Genomic DNA, 26,351 nt, shown 5'->3' with positions numbered 1-26,351 from the left:
TACCACTAACAGTCGGCAACATCACCATCGGCTTGTGCCCTCATCAACTTTGCGGAGTTTCGTCGCTCGCGACTCGGTGCTCTTGATCTAATTGGAGTTGATCCAAAACTCCTCCACTCATTCTTCCGGCCTTTTGTGAAGGGAAATAAGTCCGAAACTTGTTCACCAACCTGTTGAATTTAGCTGCGGCATTGACAAATAAGGTAAGAACTGAGCGAAAGTTTTATTTTGCTGAGGAAGTTGTCGGTGTGCCTCGTTTTTATATTGTTGGATGCAAAAAACACGATTTTCTATCATGGGTTTTAAAATCAAAATCTTGATTACTTCCGGCCGTGCAACTGGCCGTGAATGATTTTCCAATCAAAGTCTTAGCCTCAGGTAAATTGCGATAAATTTTTTTGATTTAAATTTTGAATTTTTAATCTTGTAAATTTAAAAAATGTGTATCAAGTCTCTACATTACAGAAACATTTTGTTAAAAAACTTAAACAGAGAGAAGTAGTACAAGATAAAATACTTTGTAGCGTGATAACAAGGTATTAGACTTGTTAACTTATGGTGACCATTTCCCATATTTATCGTCACTAATAAATAGGTAGATTAAAGAGAAAAATGTTGTAATAAGTATAACTTATTTACTTGAAATAAATAAAAGCTCGAATAAAAGTTTATTTGATAAATTGCACATTTATTAAAAATTCATTATATTCTTGTGCAAATAATAAAATTTAAATAAATCTTCTTAAAGAAGAAGGTTATTAAAAATTGTGGGATGAAAACTGATCCTTCTTTTACTCCAAAGCAAACACTTCGATCAACGACTTTTTCCAGATTATTTAAATTCAGAGTCACTTTTTTAGCAGATTGCTTAAATATAAAAATTTTGTTTCTCCATTTAATAAAATAATATAACAAGCATCGCACGTTTTTGTCGAATACGTTCAGTATTAAAATATTTTAAAATGCATTAAAAATATAATTTAAAAAAATCACTTCACTTATTTAAAAGACTTTATAAATAAAATTCAATTTTTATGCAAAAATCTTGATTAAAGTTACTATTTTTTGTAAGTTCAAATTCTAAATAACGATGTGTGTTAAAGTTTCGATAAAATAATCTTAATTTTATTCTTATAGCTACAACAATGAAAAAATTGTTTCAAAACTCAGTTCAAATCTTGTGAAACTGTATTATTTCTAAAATTTTACTGACCATTTTTTTGTTTGTTAAATTTGCACAATTTCCTAAAAAAAAAACAAAAATGCAATTATTTCAAGCACTTTGTTAAAACACCACAAGAGATTTTTCAAGTCTAGAGTTTTAGAAACCGAAAGCTCGTTAAAAACTTGAATCCCACCTACGGCCATTATTACTGATTCTCACTACTGAAGTTGAAAAACGCAATTCTAACAATTTGGCTTTGTTTTAATAAGTAGGTCGGATCTCACCGTTGAAATGAAATTAATTTAATCCTCACTTTAGCATCACCGCTTACCGTTTGCTTTGAAGTTCAGCTGAATTATTATTAATCTTGTTGTTTTTTCGGCCTCAAGATACTTGACTACAGTATCAAAAGTTGTTGGAAATTTACATTGTAGAAGATCGATCAATCTTTCTTTCGTCGCAATTTCCGAGAGTGCAATTTTGGTCTCTAGAGAGCCCAAACGAATGATTTGTAACAGCCACTATATTAAATGTGTCGTTAATTTACGTTGTTAATTTGTAACGATTAGGACATGTTAGATGTCTGCAATGTGTGCTGAGCTGTTAATTCGTGTGTAATTGCAGAAATCGGATGAGCTCGTAAAATTGACATGCCCACAATGGGATCTGGACTCAGCCTATTGCATTTATATTGCATTTAGTATAGAAACCGAATTCCATTATCTTACTTCATGAAGATAATTGGCTATTGTGTGGGAGATAAGCCATTCCCAAGAAATAAGCTACTCAAATTTTCTAATAGTATTACAAATAAAATTAATTATACAGATGAAACGCAATGGCCACATATACATTATGGTTCCAATAAATTCAACAATAATATCGACCATTCTGAGTAAAATAATGCCAACACAAACATTAATATCCCTAGTCTAACTTGTAATATCACGTAATAACAATTAAATGCGTGTATAAGTGTTTCATTACTTTTGTTACCTCAGAAAATTATCCTTTTAGTTATCCTTTAACTAACTTAAATGTTCTTAAATGGTTATGTATACAAAAAAAAAGTTATTTAAGTTATGTAGAAGTGTTTCATTTCTTTTGTTACCTCAGAAAATTATCCTTTTAGTTATCCTTTAACTAATTTAAACGTTCCTAAATGGTTATGTATTCAAGACAAAAAAATGTTATCCAAAAACACCAGCATTAAAGCCAAATTTTAATATTCTTTGACATGCAATCGATCACTTTTCTGCTGTTAATTCGATTCAAGAATTTGATGCCCTAAAAGGCGCATTTTTCGCGCGAGGTCACTCTTTAATACGAATGCTTGTCTCTTTTGATGCCCATAAAAGTTGTGCTTTTACTTTTCAGGCGACACGAGAAAATGAAACAACACAAGTTGTAATTATTCATTTCCATTTTCTTTATTTTTGCATTGTCTTAACTGTGTTGGAACTAATTAACGTCAAAATGTTGTCCGAGTCGTCGTTGGTTAAATATTTTTACATGAAGACAGATTTTTTATCATGGAACAATAATTAATCTTGTTAAAGAAGGGTGTTAGGAAATGTGATACAGTGCGATATAATAGTGTGAATGCGGTGGCGGCCATTTGTGCAATTAAAACTGCGGGATGTTGACCCATTTCCAAGGTAATGCAGTGATTCTGTTGTAATATATTTTTTCAAATAGAAAATCCCTTAAATACCGGAAGATGTGCAGAAATCGATAGATTTCTAACCATATTTGGGGCTTTTTATTTGGAAAAGTTCATCAAGTGCAATTTGCAAGTTTTAATTGCTTTCTAATTTCGCACTTAATTAACGGCAACATTCAGAAGATAATTAAAAATGACTAGGCATTTGTCTGGTGATAAAATAAATCCTAGCAAAACATATTTTAATTAACCGCAAGATGTAGGTATAGAAGTAACATTAGCCATGTAATTTGTTTTGTTACTTTTTTTTGACTAATAATAATAATAATAAAATTATAACTGTCCAGAATTAGTAACTAAAAATTGTATTTTATTTTTGTTTCCTTGCTAGGGAAATTAAAGAAAACAATAAACAACACAAGTTTGAAATTTTATTTTGACTCAACAAATATAACTTAACTTTAATTTTGAAGTTTGTTTTATAAATGTCAATAGATCGGTTTTACCACTTGGTGACAAATCTATTATTCCGAGAACAACGTATTTATTTTATTTAGGTGGAATTATTATTTTTTATATTTCGAAATTGGTTAATAGCGCCAAACATTTTTAATAATATTTAAACAAAAAACAAGCTCTGATGTAATAAGTTTGCCGTTTAGGCACTTTTTCAAATCTGAAAAGTTAAAGTTTTTGCTAACTAACTGGCTGAACAATGTTTGTCGTCAAGTCCTGTTAATAAATTTCACTTTCAAGTTAATTCCGGTATGGTTTTTATAACGTCTGGAAAATCTTAATCTAGCTTTGAACTTTACTCACGTTTATAACTTTAGCTGAAACAGGAAATCTCATGACAAGTTGTAAGATTCTAATAAAGCAGTTGCTTTAATTTAAAACGGCAAAATCATTTTGACCACTAATTTGAAAAGGCTTTTTATATCACAAAAACTTGTCGCAGAATTAATTATTTTAATTCTAATTAAGTAATGACAACAAGAAACAACAAAGTTTAATAAAATTATGCAAAGCTTCTTGACTAGCAGCTACGCACAGGTAGTTTGATAAAGTTATAAAAAACTTAATCGGTTAATATGATTAGTGTGTATAGTTGCAAGCACGTGCTTATGTTAGGTAAACCGAAATTTAAACATCACTTCCTCCGGATTAATCTGAGCTAGTTTTCGGGTTATTACCCGCGGCAAAATATAAACCAAACAGCGATATACCCAAATTGTTGACAAAGAATTTTTAATCTATTTAAAGTCAAGCAGTTGATAATTTTATCCCCCCGTTGTAATAATAATCCTAAATCGAACGCAAATATACCTTTCACGCCCTCGTGTTTGTATAATTTATGTCCGAAAATATCAAACAACGTAAAGGTCAATTACAAATAATAGTATTCATCAGACTTGGTCCTTTTGATAAGCGATCTGTAAGAGCTTGCAAGATTGCAGTGCGAACGAACGAGCAAGCTTCAAATTGAGTTTGCTAATTAAATCAAAAACACATCGTTCTGAACTTTATCACTGAGGCATTAACATCGTCCTCTTTCTGCCACCCTCTGCTATGACTCTACTTAGCGACTGGTTTTTGACTAGATGTGCGATTTCAGCCACAATATTTATTTTGAGTTAATTTAAACTTGTCGAACCATACGTCTTGAACAACAGTTAGTAAATGTTTCACAGAATTTGTAACAAACTTAACTTGTGAGTGCTTAGGCTTAATGAGAACTGCCACGCAAAGAATAACAGTTAAGGACCTCAAAAAATATGTAAAATTAGTTTCAATTCAACGGAAAACACTCCTACTACTCTCCAGTTCCCATTGGTGAAAGTGTTTTCACATTTACTTAAAATTGCTTGCGATTACGCTCCATTGTCTGCTAATTAAATACATTTCACAAAATTGTGAGAAGTGAAAAATGAAAAGTTGATAACTGCTGTAATTCTAAACATGAAGTCGAGGAGATTAATTATTATTATCTTTTAACTTGTCTGTGGAGTTGTAGTACAAACAAAACCTTATTTGCTTATAACATACACCCACGCTGTGTGATAACATTAAAATTACATTTTGTAGGTGTCATATTTTTACATTTGTTGATATGAAATTTTCGTTGCGTCAGAGTAGGTACACATCGTGGTGTTCAAAATATTGATTCCTATTCTACATTGTAGTCAAGGAGAAACTTATTGAAAGTAGTAATTGCTGCGTTTCTTATTTAATTGTAAAGTTTGTTTTGTTTAATGTCTGCAAACGTACATACTTTTTCGTGAGTAAATTATTACAGACAAAAAAGTGTTTGCTTTAGTTTTGTTCGAGTAATAATGTCATTTTCTATCAATTATAAAGATATTTATTACCTTAAAAAGAAAAGTCACCTTGAATAGAAATAACGAAAATATATGCCCAGTAAAAAGTAAAAAAACATATCTTTTAAATTTACGTTTTGGAAAATTGGACAACATACAGAAAAAAAGATGAAATTTTTTTTTAGTTAAAAAACATTATTTACTTTTTTTTCTTCCAAACGCGATGTGAAAAAATTCATATAGTTGTAAAAAATGTTCTAAAGTAGGTTTTAATGACAAATAACTCAGCGATTTTGTAAAAATACAGCTGAAAATCAGAATTTTTGAATTTTGACAAACTTATCTTTGCTTTTTTCCTACTTCACAATGTTTTATATAAAGAAAAAATCGAGGAAAAATTTACACTTTCAGTAAATTAAGTAACTACTTATAAAGTTTATAAATTTGTAGTAGAAACATGATAAATAATTAATAAATTAAAATAAAAATACCAACATAAAATTGGTTAAAAAAACACGCAAACAAAATTAAACAAAGCAGGTCCCTTTTTTAGATTTTCCTTGTTTTAGTCACAACAAATGTGAGTTATATTAGAAGTGGATGCAAACAAAAATTTCATGATTTATTTTCTTATTTCTCTTTTTTTGTTGTTTTCTGAAATGTTTTTATTTCAGATTTGTTTTAATTGCAAATTAAAATTTGATTTTTTTTTAAATGTGATCAATTTAGGTATTACCATTTTTTCTTATTTAATTAAAAACAAACCAAAAAGTAGCTGCAACAAATGTAAAAAAATAAATACCTTGATTTAAGTTTAGTTTTGTTATCTTATGTTATAGTTTTAAATTTATTAAAAAAATGACCCATTTTGGTGGATGCGCCGGGAGAATCTTTAACTTGTTCGAATGTTTATTTTTGTCGAAAAAAATTTTTTTTCAAACACTAATGTCTTAAATTGTTTTTATGGTGCTTACCTCTTATGTTCTCGTCAATATACACTCTTATATAAAATATGTTGTCAATCACAACGTATTTTATAAGTACATAAAATACACTTATCTTGGTATATAGTCAATATTGACAAATTTCTTTATAACAATTTTTGAATTTAGTAAGATTTCTGATCCAGTATTAGTGTTGGAAAAAATTTAAAGACAACACAATTTTTATAGTTCAAAAATATCGATTTATTAAATTCTCGCATCCTAACGGTTGCTCGAATTTAAACTACGACCTCGATTTTTAAACTGTCTATAAAACTCTTGTTGTCTTAATAGCTATACTTTTATTAAACATAAATAATGTAATAAAAATAATCTATATTACAAACTTTATCTTTAATCAAACACAAATTTCAAACATTGTTGTTACACTTTTTTAATTTATAAACATGTTCCTAATAATTTATGTGACGAACTGCGGATAAATATTTATATTATCCACAATAATTAATAATAGTTAATATGGCTTAGTAAACAGAAATACAGCCCTAGATTTGTCCGAAACTGAAGAGATATATGATTGATGGTTGTATAAATATTTACGATACATTCCAAAATTTCAATCCGCAAAATATTTAGTTTGTGTTTACGTATGATACAACACAGAATGTCATTAAAACACAGCAAATATTTTAAAAGTCTGTATAAAATATGACAAAGTTTAATATTTTTAAGAGCTTTCGCATCGTTAATTAAACTTTTGTTATATAATGTTAATGCAGATAATAAATATGATGTGTCAAAAGCACAGTGGACAAAACTCTAATTAGTTTTCAAAGAGAGGCTAATGCAGGTTTTGTCTGACTCAAATGATATAAAAAAATAAACTCGTTTAATTTACTTAGATTTGAAAGAATGGAATGGAAAAGTGCATCGGTGAATATGCAGTCAAGTATTTGTTCGTCGGGAAATAATCACTGGCGCACAAGGAATAATAACAATAGATTCCACATTTCCTCACTTCACTAATATTCAGTCTTGTGGATAATAAAAATACACTGCAACTCGAAACAAAAAAGTAATCCCAGCCTAATATTACGCTCTTGCAGGAATTTTTAATCACAGAAAAAAAATTGAATATGGAAACGTGACCACATTTTGCAAATTTTTGTTTTGTGGTTTCATTAACCGGTGTGCAACACTTTGCAAATTTCCGTTAAACTAAACTTGTAGTAAACAATTCAAGGAACTGCTCTTGGCAATAGTTAAGTGATACCTGCCATGTTATTTCGGACTTGCTGATTAGTTATCTGAAGATGGGGGAGGTGGCATCTAGAGAATGCACAAATAGGGGTCTGAAACTACACAATGAACGAACTGGTTTTAACAATTTTGAAAAAATTGCTTTGAAATTCCTTGAATACGAGATTGCGTGCAATTCTATTCTGATAAACCTTCCACGGATGAAGATTTTTTTGCGAAAATCTTATTTAGATCTTGTTGCAAATATTCACTCAGGTGATATTTATTTATACTCAGTAGCCTGCTTTCTCGGTTCCATTTTGCAGCAGCCTTTGTAAAATATTTTCCCGGATATTGATTATAAATAAGTATTTATTCTTGCATGGAAATTTCTTCATCGGTTATGCGCAATGCGTTTGACTAAAAATTGCTTAGTTTTTACAAAAATAACAAGTATGTAGAGGTACAAGGTATTAGAAAAAAATCTCTTCTCAAGAGCAAATCCCTTAAGCTAAAGCATTTCCGTCAATCAACGTCAATCAACTTTCGGTAGTATGGAAATGCAATAAAAAGTTTGGGTAACAAGAGCGAGCACGATTAGAAAAGATTCAAGTGACAAGATATTTAATAATTGCTCTTTTCTCAAATAAATTTCTGCTTTTTTGGTATTCCTCTTGTGCATTTTTTTGCAGAAATTCAATGCGTTGAAGTGAAACAAAATATTTCAACACGAAAAAACCAATTTAGCTTCTGAGACGACAAAAAAGTTTTGAAAAAGCTTGTTTATTTTGCTAGAATCACCATAACCTACGAACGCGAAATTAGGTGCTGTTTTAAATAATTTGCAAATGACGGTCCTTGTAATACTTACAAAATTGTACCTCCGTTACATAGTAAATTGAAGGTGTGCAACCCGCATAAAATTCTAATTTTGCACAAACTTTTAAATTGGATAAAATTGGAAACAATGAAATTGCGCTGTACTTACAGTCATTTAGTTTCTGATTTAATTATCGTCTTTTCAAATCACGAATTCAATCAATTCGTTTGCATGAATTAAAGAAGACGTTTGGAATACCTAATAAAATAAACCTTGTTTAAGTCTTCCAATTAATTACGGATAAAGTTCTCTTTTAGAAATGAGACACCTGGATCTCTCTACTTGGAAGAAGGTATTAAAGGCAATTTTGTAAACGACGATGTATTCCACTCTAACAATTTCAATGTAAACCTCTTCGGAATCAGCTTGTCGAATTAAATCTGTGTTGGAAAAAGTGAGCCGTAGAGTATCTCGTAAATCGATGAAGAATTAGGCACGAATTAAATCAAGTTTAGAGAAAAAATTCCTTCTTTTTCAATGTTGTTATGAGCAAAAAGCACTAATTTTGCTATACCTACCTTGGGGTTTATCGAAAAGTTTTTGTTTTGTATTATATTAATTTATTAAGTGTGGGTATTGCAATATTTTAAACAAATCTACAGTTAATTTATTTATTTTTCAAAGTGTATATTATTTTTAATACAACATTGTAAACAATATTTTAATCAAAGTGTTACATGTCAACATTTTTCTCAAAAATACGAAACTCGGCTATTTATATGCATACAGTCTGAAAACTTTTATAATAATGTAAATTTTATAACAGTTTTTAATGTAAAGAATAATAAAGGTATATTTCAGAAATATATTTCACAATTAAAACAAAAGAAATACTTTTGTAAAACGCTTGTTTAAATAGAATGTTCAAATTTAATACAAAATAATTAAAATTAAATAAAACCTTAACATCATAAATGCACCTCAAAGTTGAGACTTTATTAAAGTATCTTTTTCTATTTTTTATCACTTTGTGTGTTTGAGAGTTTATAGTCTGTATACGTTTATTCAGTAACAAATCCAAACATTTAATTAAAACCGTTTTTTGCACTTTGTTGATTACCATTGATGAAAATCACTTCTAAAACAGGCTAAACACTAAAAGGTCAAAGCAGTGCTAGACTTGTAGATAGCGTCCTTTACTCGTTTACCAATTTGTCGGAAAGATCTCATTATTTCTGAGTATTAACGAGCATTGGCAACTTTGTAAAAAACAAGGTTTTTTCTTTGATCGTTCACTAATATGATTTTCTCAATTAAGATTAACTTCAGAATCTAGAAAATGCAATGAGACGTAATTAAATACATCAACGAGGTGTTAAAATTTATTGATTTTATTAGCTTCATTACTGTCTTTCGTTAAATTGGAATTTTAATTCTTTTAAGCAAAACAATGATTACTTTATTATTAAATATAATAGTTATCCTATACAGTATAAAGTATAGTAAAACAAAGAATGAGTGCAAATGACGGTTTAGTAAACACACAAAGCTTTTATTTACAAAGAGTACTTCAGTGAAATTTCATTATCTTTATTAGTCCAGTGCGAACTTCCGACCCATATTCCAGATTCAATGAAAATAATAAATTTAAATCTACTTTTAATATTAAACATTTACTTCCTTCATATCTTTACACATTTTTTTTTTGATTGATCAATATATCAAAAGAAATAGATTAAGATAGTTTTCGGTTTTTCCACCGAAACTGGCCGTTTCCTCGCCAAAAATTTTTTTTGATGTAAAATATTGAGGTGTTTAATATTATTTCCACATCGTAATGCATATTAATTAATGAAGAGAAAACCCCTTCATGAAATGTAAATTCTTTACCAAAATTAATTCGAAAGTGAATCAAATTTAGACAATGTCTGTTGCCATGCCCACGAGACTAAAACTTTCTATTATCGCAAGTCACATTTTGCTAAACAGATATAAATCGTGTTCATATTGATGTGCCCCTTCAGTTGGTAATAATTGGGACCCGCGCCACTTCACTCTTGACTAGTTAATTACATAGGGGTTGAGGGGGGCCCTTTTCTTCTCAAAACGCTAAATTGAGTTAGTCGAGGTTTATACACATGTGCGTAGCATTTCGGGCCAAGTTCATTGTAAACCTCTGATTCTGTTCAATATTTCACCGATAAGTTTTGGTTTTCTCATATTGTTTAAGTTATGGACGTGTGCAAATGACAACCCATTTTAGGTTTTCTAGAAGTGTCTAATTATGTATCTACCTACATGTCTTCTTGAGTGCAACATTTCAGAAAATGATTAATTTTAGAAAAGACTGTAAACAATTAGATTGTAACTGCAGCAATAAACCAACAAGAAATAAAAATAAAAATTCACTTTGCAATAAAGCAGTCATTACTTAAGACTTCCGTTCTAATTTATTACACTTCAAAGCATTCGATTTAATCTTTTGTTCAAAAGACAAAAGATAAAATACAAAAATGCTTTATAATATTCCACTTAGATTTGAAAAAATACCGTTTAATTGAGAAATAAATAAAAAGGGACATTGTGTTGCTACCACACTTACGTTTCTTTCCACGTCTCTTTGGTCTGTTTTCACGGTTATGACGCAAACCTCAGATCAGTTTGATTGCCAGCGAGGACCTCAAACAATAGATAAGAAGATAATTTAAAATTTAATAATAGAGTTTCCCACTAAATTAGCCACTTTCTTGGCGTTTAAAACTTGGTTGAGTCTGAAATTTCACATGAGGATGAATGTAATGCTTAACTGACATTTTATCACAAATTGGATGAACTGAACTTTTTACGTTTACATGCAACGTAAGATAAAAGTTTGATTCATTTTCAAGCTATCACATGACTTATTTTATCACTGTTTAATAATTTGGTCTCACAATGCACAAGAGTATTACGTTTCATGTCGAAAATTTTCACCATTCCAGAGAACTGCTCATTATCTTGAGATCTACAATATACAATACATGTGGATAAAACTTTCGAGAGAATCAAAAGTATCAAAGAATTTTTACCGACCATATATCAAAAATGCATATCATTATGCATATTTTTTTTTTACTGAAATCACAATTATTTTTTGTAATCAATTTTATTTAAATTAATTAAAAGAAAAGACATAAATCCCAAGTTTAATGCCGATTTTCCATCGTATGGTCACAGAACAGTATTTCCACTTGTTGAGCTGAAATTTCAGTTTGAACTTCATTAATTATTAATGAAAGCAATGTACTTCATGTTATTTACTAATTATGCACTTAATTCTTTTGAGTTTAATGATTTGTGGAAGAAAAAGTGCACTTTGAAACTGCAATAATAATTTTTTTCCATTCCGATTATCCTTCGAAAAAATGTGTAAAATAATAAATTAAACTGTTTATTTTGTTAAGCCGAAAAAAATCTATATTTGCACTTTGAAACTGCAATACCTAATATTTTTTTTCATTTAGATTATCCTTCGCAAAAATGTGTGAAATTATAAATTAAACTGTTTACATTGTTAAGGTGAAAAAAATCTATATTTATCTTGCATTGAAATTTTAAATAAAACGAAAGTCAAGCTAAAAGCAAGATGGATGTTGCTTTAGAAAGAAACTTCACAATTAACTTGACTGCTGAGTGGATGAAAAGTAGTGTTCAACATGCTTGTGGCAATTTCTAAACCGATCTTTAAACTTTAAAGAAATCTATTAAACATGCTTGGCTTTTTAGTGGCTAATAAAACTTTTCAATTTGCAATTATTTAACACATTCTCGTAGAGGAACATAATGGGTATGTAAATTTTGTGAATAATTACTTTTTCATTTTCATTACTCATCATTCGATAAACCACAAAATAATAATATCATTGCTAGTGACATTATTTGAGTGATCCACAATAGGAATACATCACGCCCTAACAACAGTTTTTTTAATGGTCGCTTTCCGTTTCGCTAATTTGTAGATTTAAATAATTGATAATTTAACAATAGGTAATTTATTTCGACGAGGACAAGTTTTATAAACAGCTTTATTGTACGTATAATTAAATAAATTAATTATTTTATAAATCAAACAATTATTTAGTATAAATTTAATAGGTCATCCAGATCTGTTTAATTAGTTAAAATGAAACAAAATTTATTTGGCTTAAAGCTACATCTAAATGCAACAAAATCACGTTTTATCTCTTAAATCTTTTAAAAAGATAAGACATAATAAACTCACACAATGCAATAGCATTTTGAGTTCAATCTGGGATTTTGTAGTGAGTAATAATGGAAAAACTTCTAGACTAGATTCGCATCAGATCGGGCAAATATTGAGAAAATATTAACTTCTGAATTCAACAAATACGCTTCATGAATACAAATATCACAAAGTTTAAAAGTAAAATGCAGAAATCAAATTGCTAACAATGTTTTATTATTTCAAATTTGTATTGTTTGTCTTAACCCGGCGCATCCACCATTTTTGAAAATTAAAAAAAAAAAGTTTGAAACTAGCAAACGTTTCTACAATGTCTGCTTAAAAAACTGATTTATTTTAATTAATAAGACAGTTTTTAATATTTATTAGGTGATCGACAGCAAACTCTTTGTAAACTTTCTTAATTAATTATGAGAAACAAAAGTAAACAAACATTATAATTGGTTCAAGCAATAATTTTCAGGATTAATTTCAATTTTCGTTGTTAAAAAACTATTGTATTATTGTATTGTATTGTTTTCAATTTATATTCACTTTTGTTTTTTGTATGCAACCGAAGATGTAACTTCACAAAAAATGTAAAAACTTTGAGTTATTATCAAGTTTTGTGTAAAGTTTAGAACACAATATAAACCTGTGTTTCAAAAGTATGATTTTATTGGCTCGTATTTTTTCATAAAATTCAAACGAAACACATTTAAAATCGAGCAATATATACGTTTTAAAAGAGAGTGAATAACATGGCATCCGTGATGCCATCAATTTCATTTGATTTGATAATTTTGTGATACGCTGTACGAAAAACAAATTTTTCATTTCCGAACTTTTGTTTCAATGTTTCAGATGTGTTTTGACTTTAGAATACGATAAAATCGCTCCTTTTCATACTCCTGTTTTTGAAATACGAACCTAAAGCGATTTAATAAAATTGAATAAAAATTGAGCTAAAATCCGGCGATTGGTAGGTGTTCACGAAACACAATTAATTCAACAAGATGAGTTACATGTCACGTCGATGTTACAAATAATATAACACGGAAGGCTATACGAGATGTATCTCAGGCCACTCTATTTAGAGTCATCACTCAAAAGAAATTCCCTGTTGTTCGCTGAAATTTGCCTTAATACGACGCATTGTAAAAAATTGAAAATCACGACTGGTGTAAAATAAACTCACTGAATATTTTCCCGGCAAATAAGTTTTCCTCGAGAAACCGCATTAAGCGGAAGTTTGGAATTATGAGTTTTAATTGCGATAATGGACACATTTTTCATCATCTTTTCCGTCTGAAGACCATTAGAAGAATTATGAGACTTTAAATCATGTTGCAGGTGAGTATCGAAATCGAATATGTCACCATTTGGATGAGTATCGAATTTATCTGAAAACTAACACAAGAAATTTTTGATTGACGTGACATCTCTTTATCCCAGTTTTCCAACATCTCACATATCTACTTCTTATTCAAATTACTGGCATGTGTTTTTTGTGATAATTTCATTATGAGGGGATTTAGATAATGAATATTTCATTTGCATATTTACGTTTATGTTTGAAAGAGAAATCAGTTATTGACGAGCATCCACATTAGTAATGAATGCAGAATCATTTACGGCGGTAACAAAATTAGTTTAGTGGGTTTGATCTATTTAGTAATAAATAAATAGGTGTGATGCGACATAACAGACACTTCCTATTTATTATAAAGCAAGTATTTATAGATAAAATCCTGTAGATTGTTACGTTTTATCGGTAAAATTTCTCTACCATAACTATCTATTTAGCAAAGAATCAATACTCGTAATGGGGAAAATATGAAATAAAATCGTATTTTGTGTTTATGTAGGTTATACAAACAAAGAAAATTGAATCCAACATTAACAAACAAATGAACCGTGATATCTGTTAAATTAAATTTTCTGCACGTGAACAGTTTAGATTAATAATCAATTTAGAAATGTGTTAAATTTTCAATTATGTCTTTTTGAGTTACATTTTAACCAGAATGTTATTTATTTTATTCAATGCAAACAAATAAATAATTTGTTTATCAGACAACAAGACAAATTTAATTCTTTTATAAGTAAAACAACTTTTATTCTGCCTAAAAAAAAACACAACATGTCAATCAGATCTTGTTTGTCGAATTTATTATTTAGTGTATGACCCTTTTCCAACCCCATTTATTGACTTTGGCTATTTTTAAAAAGAAATAAAGTCGCAGTAAAAGCTTATCAGCGTTAAGGCATTTCCGACTTATAACAAATATTCATATTAACTAGCAGGTGGGCACGAATGGAATAGGTTTTTATACAATTTTATGTGTGATCGTTTTATTGAACCTAAACGTTAATCTGGAATCAAAAATCAAACTACAACTCTCCAAGTGTATCCAGCATTCGTTCAAAGTTTTCTATGATATTCTTAGCCGACATTATCAGACTTTTATTTTTACTGTCATGCTCAGGTTTAGGTAGATATTTACTAAATTCTAAGATTTGAACACAAAAGCGATCCCAATTTTAAAAATATAACAATGAATTTTCTTTTGAAACTTGTCCTTATCTCTACTACTAAGTGTAGTTTCGTTATTCCAGTTACATGGCTCTTAATCATTTATGAAAGCACTACATAAAAAAAGACAAAATGTTATCTCAAAATTTAAAATAGATAGGAGTATTTAATTAGTTACGCAATATTTTACATGTTTTTAGCTATTTCCGGAAGTGATAATAAAGCATTAAATTGAACTTTGAGGTTTCCCGTGAAAAGTTCTACTTTGTGGTGGTTAAACTAATTTTTGGTTACTCGCTTTTAGTGCTCGTTATTAACAATATTAAAAGCAATTATTAAATGTTCGACTTTTAATTACAAAACCAAGCAATTTCCTGTTTCAAAAGGTTAAAAGTGACGAAAAGAAAAACAGTTAAAAATAAAATGTAAATTTACTCTAGACTAAAAGCCCTCTTTAGGAGGAAACAGTTTAGTTAAATACTTGTACCTGAACTCATTCTACCACAATAAAGAGATTAACTAAAAGTTTAAAAATACGTTTGCTAACGAAGCGTTTCAACATTTACAGACAAAGCTGTCTACAAATAAAGAGATTTTTTTTTGATTTTGTCAAGGAGATTTATTGATAATCATCGATTAAAAACTTGAGACAAGAGTTTGGTAGTTTGAGTTGTTTTGACACGACCAACAAATTGAAGAGATGTCATTACAACGTGGAGAGGTACCTGAGTTGATATGCTCTATTATGTTGGTGATATTAGGTGTAGCGCGAAAGCTGTTCCTAAACCTCTTTAATCTCAATTGTGGTTTATTGATTGCTGGCGGAAACTCTAACTTAATCCATTACTATTCTATTTAAGTTTTTCAACAGTTTTCGTTTGAGAAATTCTCAATTCTTCAATGTTATAACTTTTAATTGTGTCATTTCGTTCGATCCAATATTCCAATTCATTTGAGCAAAGACAATAAAGACAGTGTTTGAATAGAGTTTGCGAAATTTGAAATTACGGAAACCTCTTGAGAATTAAGTCTTCAAAAGTGGCAAATAGTTAAAAAAGCCACCTGTGGCTTGATAAATTTTCTACATGACGTGACGTCAAAAGTAAAGTCGGTAGCTTTGAGAGAAAGCTCGTGAAGAGCACTTCCCACATTTAGAGGCGACAACCATTAAATCGGACTCCTTTTCACACCAACGGTCACCTTACTTTCTACGTCCGGACCTGTAAACCGCAAAGCCGGCCTCTTGAGTCGTGTTTGTCCAACAAATGGTTGAAAGGATGTCACCTGTGCTAAATTAAAAGCTTTCAGCGACTTGGCGTTTATTTATTTGATAAATTGCTGGGTTTATTTATGGCCTAGGTGGCGGAATTAATCTAATCTTTATCACACGTAGAGTGTTTGCCAAAGTTGACCCGACCATAAATTTTAACGAATTTAACAACCCAACTTCGATACTATAAAGACCCAAATAAATCATTCACACTTAGGTACATTTACCGGACGAAAAGCTTCACTTTCACTTTAGAAATTGCAGTTCAATTTTTTTAGAGGCGCACGAAGAAAACTCGTCAATTTTTACAAATATCGTTCTTCATCGTAGCCTGCAATTTTTTATACCAGATTTTACCCCAACAAGCTTCATTTAGTGGCCGTTCTACCACTTAATCGACTTACAACACATAAATCCATAATCGCAATAGGATGAAAAATACGTTTAGGTTTGTTTTGAAAGAAACGTCACCATTTTAATTTACGACTGGTTAAAAGCTAAACTAAGAGTGATAATTAAAATCAACAAAAGCGATCATAACATTATTGATTTTTTTATGTTACTCACTTTTTTTATACATACCAGGTGAATAAAAAGTATGGAAACAAACATTTTTTGCTTAAACTATTAATTTTTTGGAAAAACTAATTGATGGATAATAAAGTACTATAAAAATGTGTTGTTTTATCAAGAATAACATTTTTTGAAGTTTTCTTTTGTTTTTGAGTTGTACAAAAAAAAAATTTTTTAGTTTTTTTAATGGCAACCCACTATAAAACCATTTTTCTCATAAAGGTTATGATCTAAGGATTATAACTATCTACCTAATACTTAATTAAAAAAAAAATTACATTAATTGCTATTTTGACAAAAAAATCGCATAAGTCAAAAACAAAACAAAATTTCGTTCTCAATTTTTTTATTACTTTAATTTATATAAATTATTATTTTGTGAAGGCAAATGATTAAAAAACCGTTTAGTTCATGCTTAATATTCGCCCTGTATAATAAAATATTGTAAGTTAAACGTAATGTATTCTTTTAAAAAAGACCCCGTATAAACCTAATAAGCTATAAAATCTAATAAATTCAATTTTATAAATGACAAAGAATGTTAATCAATTCTCTAACACTTTTTTAAACAACGTAAGCCAATGTTGATGGGAAAACACTTTACTTTTCTTTTTGCATAATACCAATATCCCATTTTCTCATCAAAGAAATCTTTGTCAATAAAGGAAGTGTGCATAATTGAATATATTCGAACAGTGGAATAATCCGAATTTCCTTTAAATTTACGTTAAGGCCACTTATTATACGAGTCTTGTTAGGTTTCAATCAGCTCGGATAACTGGGATTTTAGCCTTAACATTAATGTGATTTGACTTAGATATCGACACGCTGTAATCATATTAAACCGATTGGTGAGCTAATAAAGTTAGTTTGCTTAAATGTAAAAATGGTGGATGCGCCGGGCCAGAGTTTTTCTAACAAACAATTTTATTATTTATGAGGAGAAAGTGACAGTAGCATTAAATATTCGCTGCTTCCGACTAACAATTTTAAGACAAGATCTCTTTTATTTTTTAATATATTCAGCAAAGTTTTAACTGTCTTGGAGGTAATTAATTTGTGAAAATTCTTTTATTCCGTCTTGCTAAAAGTTAATGGTTGTAATAAGCGTAGACCAAGCTTTTAACACCCTCTAGGATAATTGGACGATTTTGACACGATCAATGGTATTAACACCTCAGGTGAAAATTTAATAACTTGTAAGCTTCACATATTAACATCAAAGACTGTCGTTTAATGGAAACGTTTAAATTAAATGCATTATTATGACCGATGTTACCAATACAAAAATTTAATCCAATTGTTTTATGGATTTAATAAGCACGTAACGATTTTATTTTTATGATGAAATCCCAGTCGTTGAAACTTACATTTCGTAAGACTAAAATGATAAAATTATTAGTTTATAATTCGATCAATCATTTAATCTTTCATCAAATTTCAAGAGAATTGAACATAAATAAAATTATGGTGACACTAATTGCTGAAACTCCAATTTATGAACCTTTGTGTATTTACTCGCAAAAAATCAGACGATTTTATGATTGTTATTGATATATATTCCCAAAAGAATCGGAGTGAAAACGCAAAATGCATTAAGGTACTTTCAACTGAAACGAAAAATAATTTCGAACAAAGCTCTCAGTAATATGAAAATAAATACCACTTTGTTAAAAATCAGTATTAATTTGAAAATATAAGATTTGTAATAGTTTTTTTGTAGTGAATCATTGTTTGAAATAACAACCAGTTTGAATCTACAAGCAGAGTTCGCCTTTGAGTCAAGACAAATTATTGTGCTAACAAAGCGATACATTACAGACATAAGTACGCACAAGATTTGTGGGAGGTTTTTATGAGAGTCATTTGTTACAGTTAAAACATGCAGTTAGATTATTTCAAAGAAAAATAGGTTACAATAATTTGAATATTGATTTTTGGTCACAATTTGCTCTATACTGCCGAGGATGTTTAAAAAAATAACAATTTTAGCTCGTCTAAAGTTCAAATACTTATATACTTTTTCAAGCAAACTCAACAACCTCACGAGAGTACAAGTGGTTGAATCCTTGATTACAGAAAGACCTAAATAATGTACTTGTGTTACAAGTCCTTTCTACAATCACCGAACAAACTCTACTAAACTTTGATTGCAAACTAGTCTTGCAATAGAGATTTTATAATTAAATTATAGTTTACTTTGATGTTAATTATGCATTCGATGAAAAGCAAGATTGGGAGTTTTCTTACAATAAGTCACTACTACCTTTTGATGAAGTAAATCTTGATATGCATTATATTTACTTACTCAGGAAGTTTCCTCTTAGTGTTCTTTTCAATTTATTAGTCAAACTTTTCTAGAAGCTTTTAACAGTAAAGTTAGTAATCCAAATGGCTGAAATTTAAGCCTGTTAGTGACGAAAACTATAGAATATTAATCAAAGAAAGAAAGTTGTAAACAAATTTTACGAATGTAAGAAAACACGAGTCGTAAGTGTAAAGATTATTAATTAGAATCCAGTTATATTACGTGGTTTCAATTTGCAAACACCTGCTGTAAATAAAGTTTTCCAATTTAAGTTTTTCCTGAATTTTATTGAATCCTCACAGATGAATAAACCGAGATACTCAAACACACAAAATATTTTCTTTTTAATGTGTTTATTACATACCTTCTTTTAATGTTTTCATTACCTAAAGATATTAAAGAAAGAAAAAGTATTCGACAATTTTTGGATATCACTCCAAAAGTGTCATAAAGCGAATCTTTTCAGTCAGTCTCCATTCATTTTCTGATTATCAATTTTTATTACCATGTTTGCAGACAAACATGGTCCACTTTTATTCAATTTAAACAATATTTGAATTAGTTTCTGCGTTTGTATTTGCTCTTAGTCTGCTCATATTCCATAGTGCTAATTTTCCTTTGATATTCTAATTGGTGGCTTCGCAAATAATGCTAATAAATGTCATAGTCACGGCAAAGCTGCAGTCAAAATTTAGAATATTATTGACAACAGTGATAATGTTTAAATTAACATTTTTCTACATTTATTGTATTTTTTATTCCAATAAATTTTAAACTTGGCATTCGTTCGTAGTTCATATTATACAAATCTTTGCCTTAAACTTTTGTTTTATATGGAAAAACTATTGAATTGTTGTTTTCAATAGAATGAAAAAATTACAGGGTGCTTCAAAACTCGCGCCCCAGAGAAAAATTCCAAGTCAGATAAGATACCAAGAATATGAAAAAAGTGAAAAAATTTTGACATTTATTTTTTTAACATTTAACTTTTTTATGTCTATTAAGTGTTATTAATGATCTTGCATATGTTTTTTCATAATTATTTAGTAAAGGTACAAAAATTCTGCTAATAAAATAACGTTAAACATCGTTGGAATTTAAGCTTCCTTGTTTCCTCTTCTAATAACCTGCAGCAAAACAACATGAAAAATAGAGTCAAAGTGTGTGCAAAATTAAAAACTCCCATAATTTCGAAATTTTTAGATAGAATTTATTTAACATTTTTCTATGTTCCTAAAACCTCACCTTGGCATTTTTCTCTGGGGCACGAGTTCTGAAACACCTTGTATACATATAGAAAAAAATAATGCAGTTTTAGTGATTCTAAAAATTTTTTATTTTGTTCTCAAATATAAACCACAACAAACGTGTTTCATTTTAAGCTATACTCGAATTTTGTAAATGGAACAAAAAATACACAGATATGTCTGAATAAACTTTATTAAACATTATTTGTGTGTTAGGTATTTGCCAGCGTTCAGTTTTATTAAAGCTCTCAGCTTCGCTTCGAGCTTCAATATAAAACTTCACGCTGTAAAATTATACCTACCGCACGTATAATGTATATAACTATTCTAAACACGTATTTAAACAATACATTTATTTTCTTAAGTACATTTCTGTCCAAAAACTGACATACAAATTGACAATCTATGGCAATATTGCAAGCACCTTCACTACAATAGTGTCTAAATGATCTAATTTTGTTCAAATTCTTTTGATAAATAAAATATGGGCAACTCATCGACCAGAGGCTGGGAGTTACAATGCCTAGTATTTTTATGTTTCAGTAGACACGATTTTAGCGAAAACTTCTCCCCACACGTGTCACAAATGTAGGGTTTCTCTCCCGTATGAGTCCTCATATGCACTTGCAAATGCGTCGATTGCGTAAACCTCCTATTACACCAAGTGCACTCAAAGTTTTTAATCCCGAGGTGAATCCGCATGTGTCTTTGCACACCGTTCGAAAACGGAAAACTCTTCCCGCAGATCGTGCACAAAAATGGGGTTCGTTTGGTTTTATGACCGGGAGGCGCGTCGTGCGACTTGATGTGTCTCCTCTGCGAGGACAGTCTTTGAAACTTTTTTTCACAAATGGGACAGGAGTAGTTTTTTTCGCCCGTATGGGACGTAATGTGTTCTTTTAGGTGGTAGGACTGTTTGAATTCCTTACCGCAATAATTGCAAATAAATTTGCGAAAGTCGTTGTGGACTCGAGTTAAGTGTTTGCGCAATTGCCAGTTTTTGGAGTACTCAGTTGCGCAATGATCACAGCGAAACTTTTCATTTGAGGTTGGGGACTTTTTAGTGTTGCGTTTTGTTCGTTTTTTACTAACACTGTCACTTTTGGCAAAACCGTCAAAATCACTGTCACAATCCGATTTTACGTAATTCTCACTCTCATCAAATTCTTCTTTAATGGCATCCCTTTGCAATAAATCTTGAGATGTTAAAACCTGCATGTGAAATTTGTAACTTATTCGAAGATATTTTATGCAAAGTGGACACATCTCCATACTATCAGTCTCTATCTGAAACACAATTTCCGTAATAAATAATCCCCAAAAAGAAATGAAATCACTTACCAAGTTTGTTGTCACACAAGTTTTTAATTTTTCTAAGTAAGAAATCATGTCGGTGTCAAAATCTCGCACATTGCTGTATTTCTTATGATCAATTTTACGACACGTGAAACATATTTTAATCTCAGTGCTCATTTTTAATTGCTTTTACTTAAATTATTTAAAAACTGGTGTTTTGAGGTTATTTAATAACAACATTTGACAGAACTCTCTGTTGTAAAACAGACTCTCTACTTTATCGATCGTGTTTAACGCGCGGGCGCATCTCCAATTTTAAAAATCTTTCAAGTAAAACTTCTTCCACTTCATTTTATTTAACCAATAAACGCGTAATTGTCTCTACTTAGTTAGATATTCAGGATCCTCTAGACCAGATAATGGTAAATGTGATTGTATGCATAATTCCGCAGAGTTGCTAGTGTTAATCCTGAATTTAAATTGGTCTTTAGGAAATAAATTAGCACTTGATAGGTATGAAAAAAAAAGAAAAATGTGTCCCAAAAATGTTCTCTCAGAAAAGCAAGATAAATGCAATCGTTTAAAAAAGATTGTCGGTTACTAACAAGAAACTTTACCAACAATTTCACATCAAAGCCGGTGAGGTAAATGCTTCACAATTTCACAAGAAAAGCGAATACCTGCCTAGCATCTTTTAAATTTCATTCTCAAAATTGCGGAGAAAACAAATAAATTAATTTCAAAGCTAAATTATGAATTTTAAAATGTTTTAGATGAAACTTTGCTTCTTTTGAGAAAACATAGTACTGGATGTTTTAACTGAGATTTCTAAATTTTAAAATCATGTTTATTGCTGAGTTAAATAATAATCTAAACGTCCAAAGTAGTTGACCAAGGAACACTCTTTGTATTACTAAACAGCTTTTTATAATAAAGTGGTTTACTGTTTTAATTCATTTAATTAAATATGTTTTGTTGTCGTTTATGTTCTTAAAAAACTACTAGAACAGAGAGAAGAATTTTCCGATGCTGAACACATGATGGCTATGACGTTGCAGACTCTCGTAGACTTTAATTCAGTTCAAATTGGTTGTACAAATATTTCCGATATTTTTTGATTCAATAAAGCCCAGCTAATTGAGTCAATGAACATTTAAGAAAAAATAAATTGGTACAATCAGGTACCCATCAACAGTTTTTTTCGCCATATTAGACTTATTATAAATCTGGTGGAAACAATTTATGTCAACATTTCGTGAAAATCCTTATGAAAAAGTTCAAACACATGAGATTTTGACACTTTGTCGGCAAACTTTAATATGCTCTCTATATGCAAACCCACACATGATGCATTAGGTAAGACAAGCCATAAAAGTAAATGTTGAGATAAAGAACATTGCTTGAATCAAGCGTTGTAAATATTTTACGACTTGAAAGAGCTATTGGCTTAGTTACCGAATTAATTAAACTTTGCAAAATGTACTAATTCCAAGTTGCTACAAAAAATGCCATTCTCTGAAAGGTGTTCGATAGAAATTGCGTGTGCTATTTGATCAGGCTTTTAATCAAATCTAGCCGCTCCGGATAGCAAACAGAACACTCGTATTTATTCCGGTAAATAGGACGTAAAAAGTTTGACCTGCTAAATAGGTCAAAGCATCATCACCTGGGAGCTTTGACCACTGAAGCTCGCACGGATTATATGCTAAAAGCAAACGTTTGGATTTCTCATGTTAATAACCGCCGACGTTTGATTATCGCAAATCCAAACGCATTAATTTCCACAATAAATTCTAATAAAACCAAAGGTTTATGCAAGTCACAAATCAACCGAATCTTTTAATCCGCGAAAGCCGCACCTGCGAGTTTTTGTCATTATACATAAATAAACTGGAGACACTCTTAGGCAAACACAAGTTTCTCGTTCCCTTCAATGGTCTTTCAACAGGTGCTTTGAGGCTTTGAAAGCGCAATCTAGGCCGTCTGCGCCAATCGTATTCTCAAACTTGTCGCAAATAATCAACTTTTTCAAACGTGTTGAGAATTTTATCTTTTAAACAATCAGAGAGTGATGTATTTGTCCGTTAACGAACGTGTCAGCCTACACCTGTTATCCTGCGAAATTTCCTATTCTGATAAATCGTGAACACAAGTGTTTACAGCATTCCTGTAAAATAGATTGGAACTGGCAGGAAATACCGAATGTTAAATTTCCAATTTAAAAAGCGATTTGGATGAGCTCAAACTGGTTATTAATCATTACGAGATGTTTTAAAACATTACAGCACCCACAAAAACTTTTTTTGAAATATAATTAATAATCGATAATTCAATTTCAGTTAGAAACTGAAAAATCGTTCAGTCTTTGTCAATTTCTGGCGTATTAAGCTAATTGAGTATTTTACTAGATGTAATCAATTTTAACCAAATTCTTCAGCTAATTACAAAATTACACAATATATTTCACTCACTGTTAATTAATCATAAGGTATGACAAGCTTCTTTTTGATAGTCACATTGCATTAGTCATCTCTATGTAATCAAAATTTAAGCATCTCATTTTAAAATAAACAATTAAACGCATTTGCAAAATTTGTCAGTTTTTGTTCACTGAATTTGCAAATTTTTATAACACATATTTGTTCTTTTTCGTTCGAATAATCACGTGTTTTTCATTGAACTCATGAATATTGAAGGAATTTTAAAGTCAATATTGATTTTTTAATTAAATACAATTTATTGTTATTCAGTGAAGCACAATTCAACATTGCGGAAGGTTAGTTCTATTTTAACACCTGTTAAGTGAAAAGTTTGACCCTTGCCAGTGTTTCTCTCAATAACATTCAGTTATTCAAATGCAATTAGGCTAAACGATTTTGACTTTATTTGTATTATAAATATTATTTATTTTATTTATAACCAATTTATCTAGGAAAATATTTTTTTCTGCTTTTTTCCAATAAATCTCAAATCTTTTTAAAAATCACTACAATTTTCTGTCAGTTTTCTATAAGTAACTAAACTAAAATTTAATTTTAAATCTAAAAGCGTGAATTTCAGAGACGAGCGTATTATTTATTTTATTTGTATCCAATGTTTCTATGATTGATATAAAAAGTTTTTTGTAAGTATAAGTAAAATTTATTTACTTCTAATCTAAAAATGTGTATAAACTTCAGAGACGAGACTACAAATCAATCAATTTTGCACTACATTTTACCCAATTAACAAGTTTATGTAAAGGAAATTTTTATGGATTTGGCCTCGTATCGTATATTATGACCTAACCCAATTTATATTATAAATTTTATTTTAATGAAATTCGAGTAAAAATACTCTATTTCAGTGTTATCGACTCTTTAATCTCCTAAATATGTGTAAACACTTAGCTTTATAGCAAATAGAGAGACCGCAGAATAAATTATGTTTAATCGAATTTTACATTAGTTCCGGTTTGATATTTATATCGGGTGTTCCATATGTATTTTTGCTACTAGGTGTCATTTCCCAGATGAAAAAGCTATTAGCTTATAAAAATGTAGCAAATTAAACAAATCAATTTTTTTCAGATTTCATTTATTCACTCATTAGTTTCATTTTAATTCTAGCACTAATTTAAAATATTGAACATCTTGTAGCAAGTTCAAAAGCATTTTTTGTAACAAAACTAATTGAAAAAGTTTTGTGGGATACCTCAGGTATCCAATGTTGTGCAATGTTTGTCAATAAACACCAATAATATTATTACCTTTGTGTTTGCTTCTACATACATAAATTTAATTATTTTTTTTGCATGAGCCAATATTGGCACATTTTGGTTACTCTTGAAATTAGAGCCAAATAGACGTAATTCATACCAAATCATCACTTTATTAAAAGATTGCAATGGAAAATTTTCTAACAAGCGAAATATTAGAAAAGAAAATAATAAACCGAACTCGAAATTTCAAACAAAATTAATTCATCTATTAGTACATATATCGCACGTTTCGTTTGTCTAGGTCACATGACCACCATTAATCTTCACACTTCTACATATATAATTGTGGAAGATTGGAAACATTTCACAAATGTACCATTTTATCATGGCATTAACGTCAAATGTGCCATCATTTTACCGAAACTGAGTGTAAAATAAAGTGGTTTGTTTGCTCTTGGTGCGTTTATGAAACATCAAATGTGAGTAGGACTTGATTTTATATTTTTTTAAAAGGGCAATTTAGGCGGCTTTTTTATTGATTAAACCAATCAAATGAAATTCTAAATAAAGAATAAAAATAAAACGACCGTGACAATAGCTGATTATCTCGTTAAAATTAACATCAATTAGTGGTAAATTTAGATTTATGTTACGCGAAAGTGGACTCTTTACATTAGTTGACATTCACAATTCTTTCATTTGGCGTTTTTATTGCGTAAGTTTTGTGATGAATGGGAATAGGTAAATAACATATAGTAGATGGAAATATATTTTCAGAGATAATAAAATGTGGATAAATACGAGTTTATATTTAGATCATTATGAACACGTTATGAACGTGCAAGTCTTGACATATCAGCATAATTACTAGGAAAATAAATATAAAGAGTTGCTAAATCACTTTATTAGGAAACATAAACCGCAATTAAAATATCTCAACAGGATAAAAATAACCTTTCAACTCGTCGCCTTCTTCTCCTGATAATTTATTAAATTTTCCATTTTGGAATTGTTTTCTTCATGTTCGTAATGATTATCCCTAAAAAATCA

General features: G+C 29.7%; 2 protein-coding genes across 4 annotated transcripts in view; one reads left to right on the top strand and one right to left on the bottom strand.

The window, feature by feature from the left end:
• Window positions 1–26,351, top strand: part of LOC123012904 — a 33,151-nt gene continuing 6,800 nt past the window's right edge. For 2 of the 3 annotated variants that reach the window (XM_044411125.1, XM_044411126.1), the window contains exon 1: window positions 25,667–25,780. In XM_044411125.1, coding sequence (XP_044267060.1) covers window positions 25,703–25,780 — 78 coding nt within the window. In that variant the 5' untranslated portion in view covers window positions 25,667–25,702. Of the gene's footprint in view, window positions 204–25,666; window positions 25,781–26,351 lie in introns of those variants that run through there. The other variant, XM_044411128.1, reaches the window with a different exon arrangement.
• Window positions 20,481–21,874, bottom strand: LOC123012900 (gastrula zinc finger protein XlCGF7.1-like). The gene is made up of 2 exons (XM_044411115.1): window positions 21,647–21,874; window positions 20,481–21,592 (listed from the first exon to the last, which is right to left on the bottom strand). The coding sequence occupies exons 1-2, from the start codon at window positions 21,776–21,778 to the stop codon at window positions 20,756–20,758; spliced, it is 969 nt and encodes a 322-aa protein (XP_044267050.1). The 5' UTR covers window positions 21,779–21,874; the 3' UTR covers window positions 20,481–20,755.

The sequence above is a fragment of the Tribolium madens genome, unplaced genomic scaffold, assembly GCF_015345945.1.
Source record: "Tribolium madens isolate multiple individuals breed KSU strain unplaced genomic scaffold, Tmad_KSU_1.1 Scaffold_96;HRSCAF=242;Tcas5.2_LG5, whole genome shotgun sequence".
NCBI classification, from domain to species: Eukaryota; Metazoa; Arthropoda; class Insecta; order Coleoptera; family Tenebrionidae; genus Tribolium; species Tribolium madens.
Note: the sequence above shows the minus strand (reverse complement) of the source record. Positions and strands in the feature narration are given on the sequence as shown.

Coding starts and splice junctions, on each gene's coding strand:
- LOC123012900 (XM_044411115.1), bottom strand. CDS start 21,778: ATGAGCACTGAGATTAAAATATGTTTCACGTGTCGTAAAATTGATCAT. Junction 21,593..21,646: donor CTTGTGTGACAACAAACTTG/GTAAGTGATTTC, acceptor ATTGTGTTTCAG/ATAGAGACTGATAGTATGGA.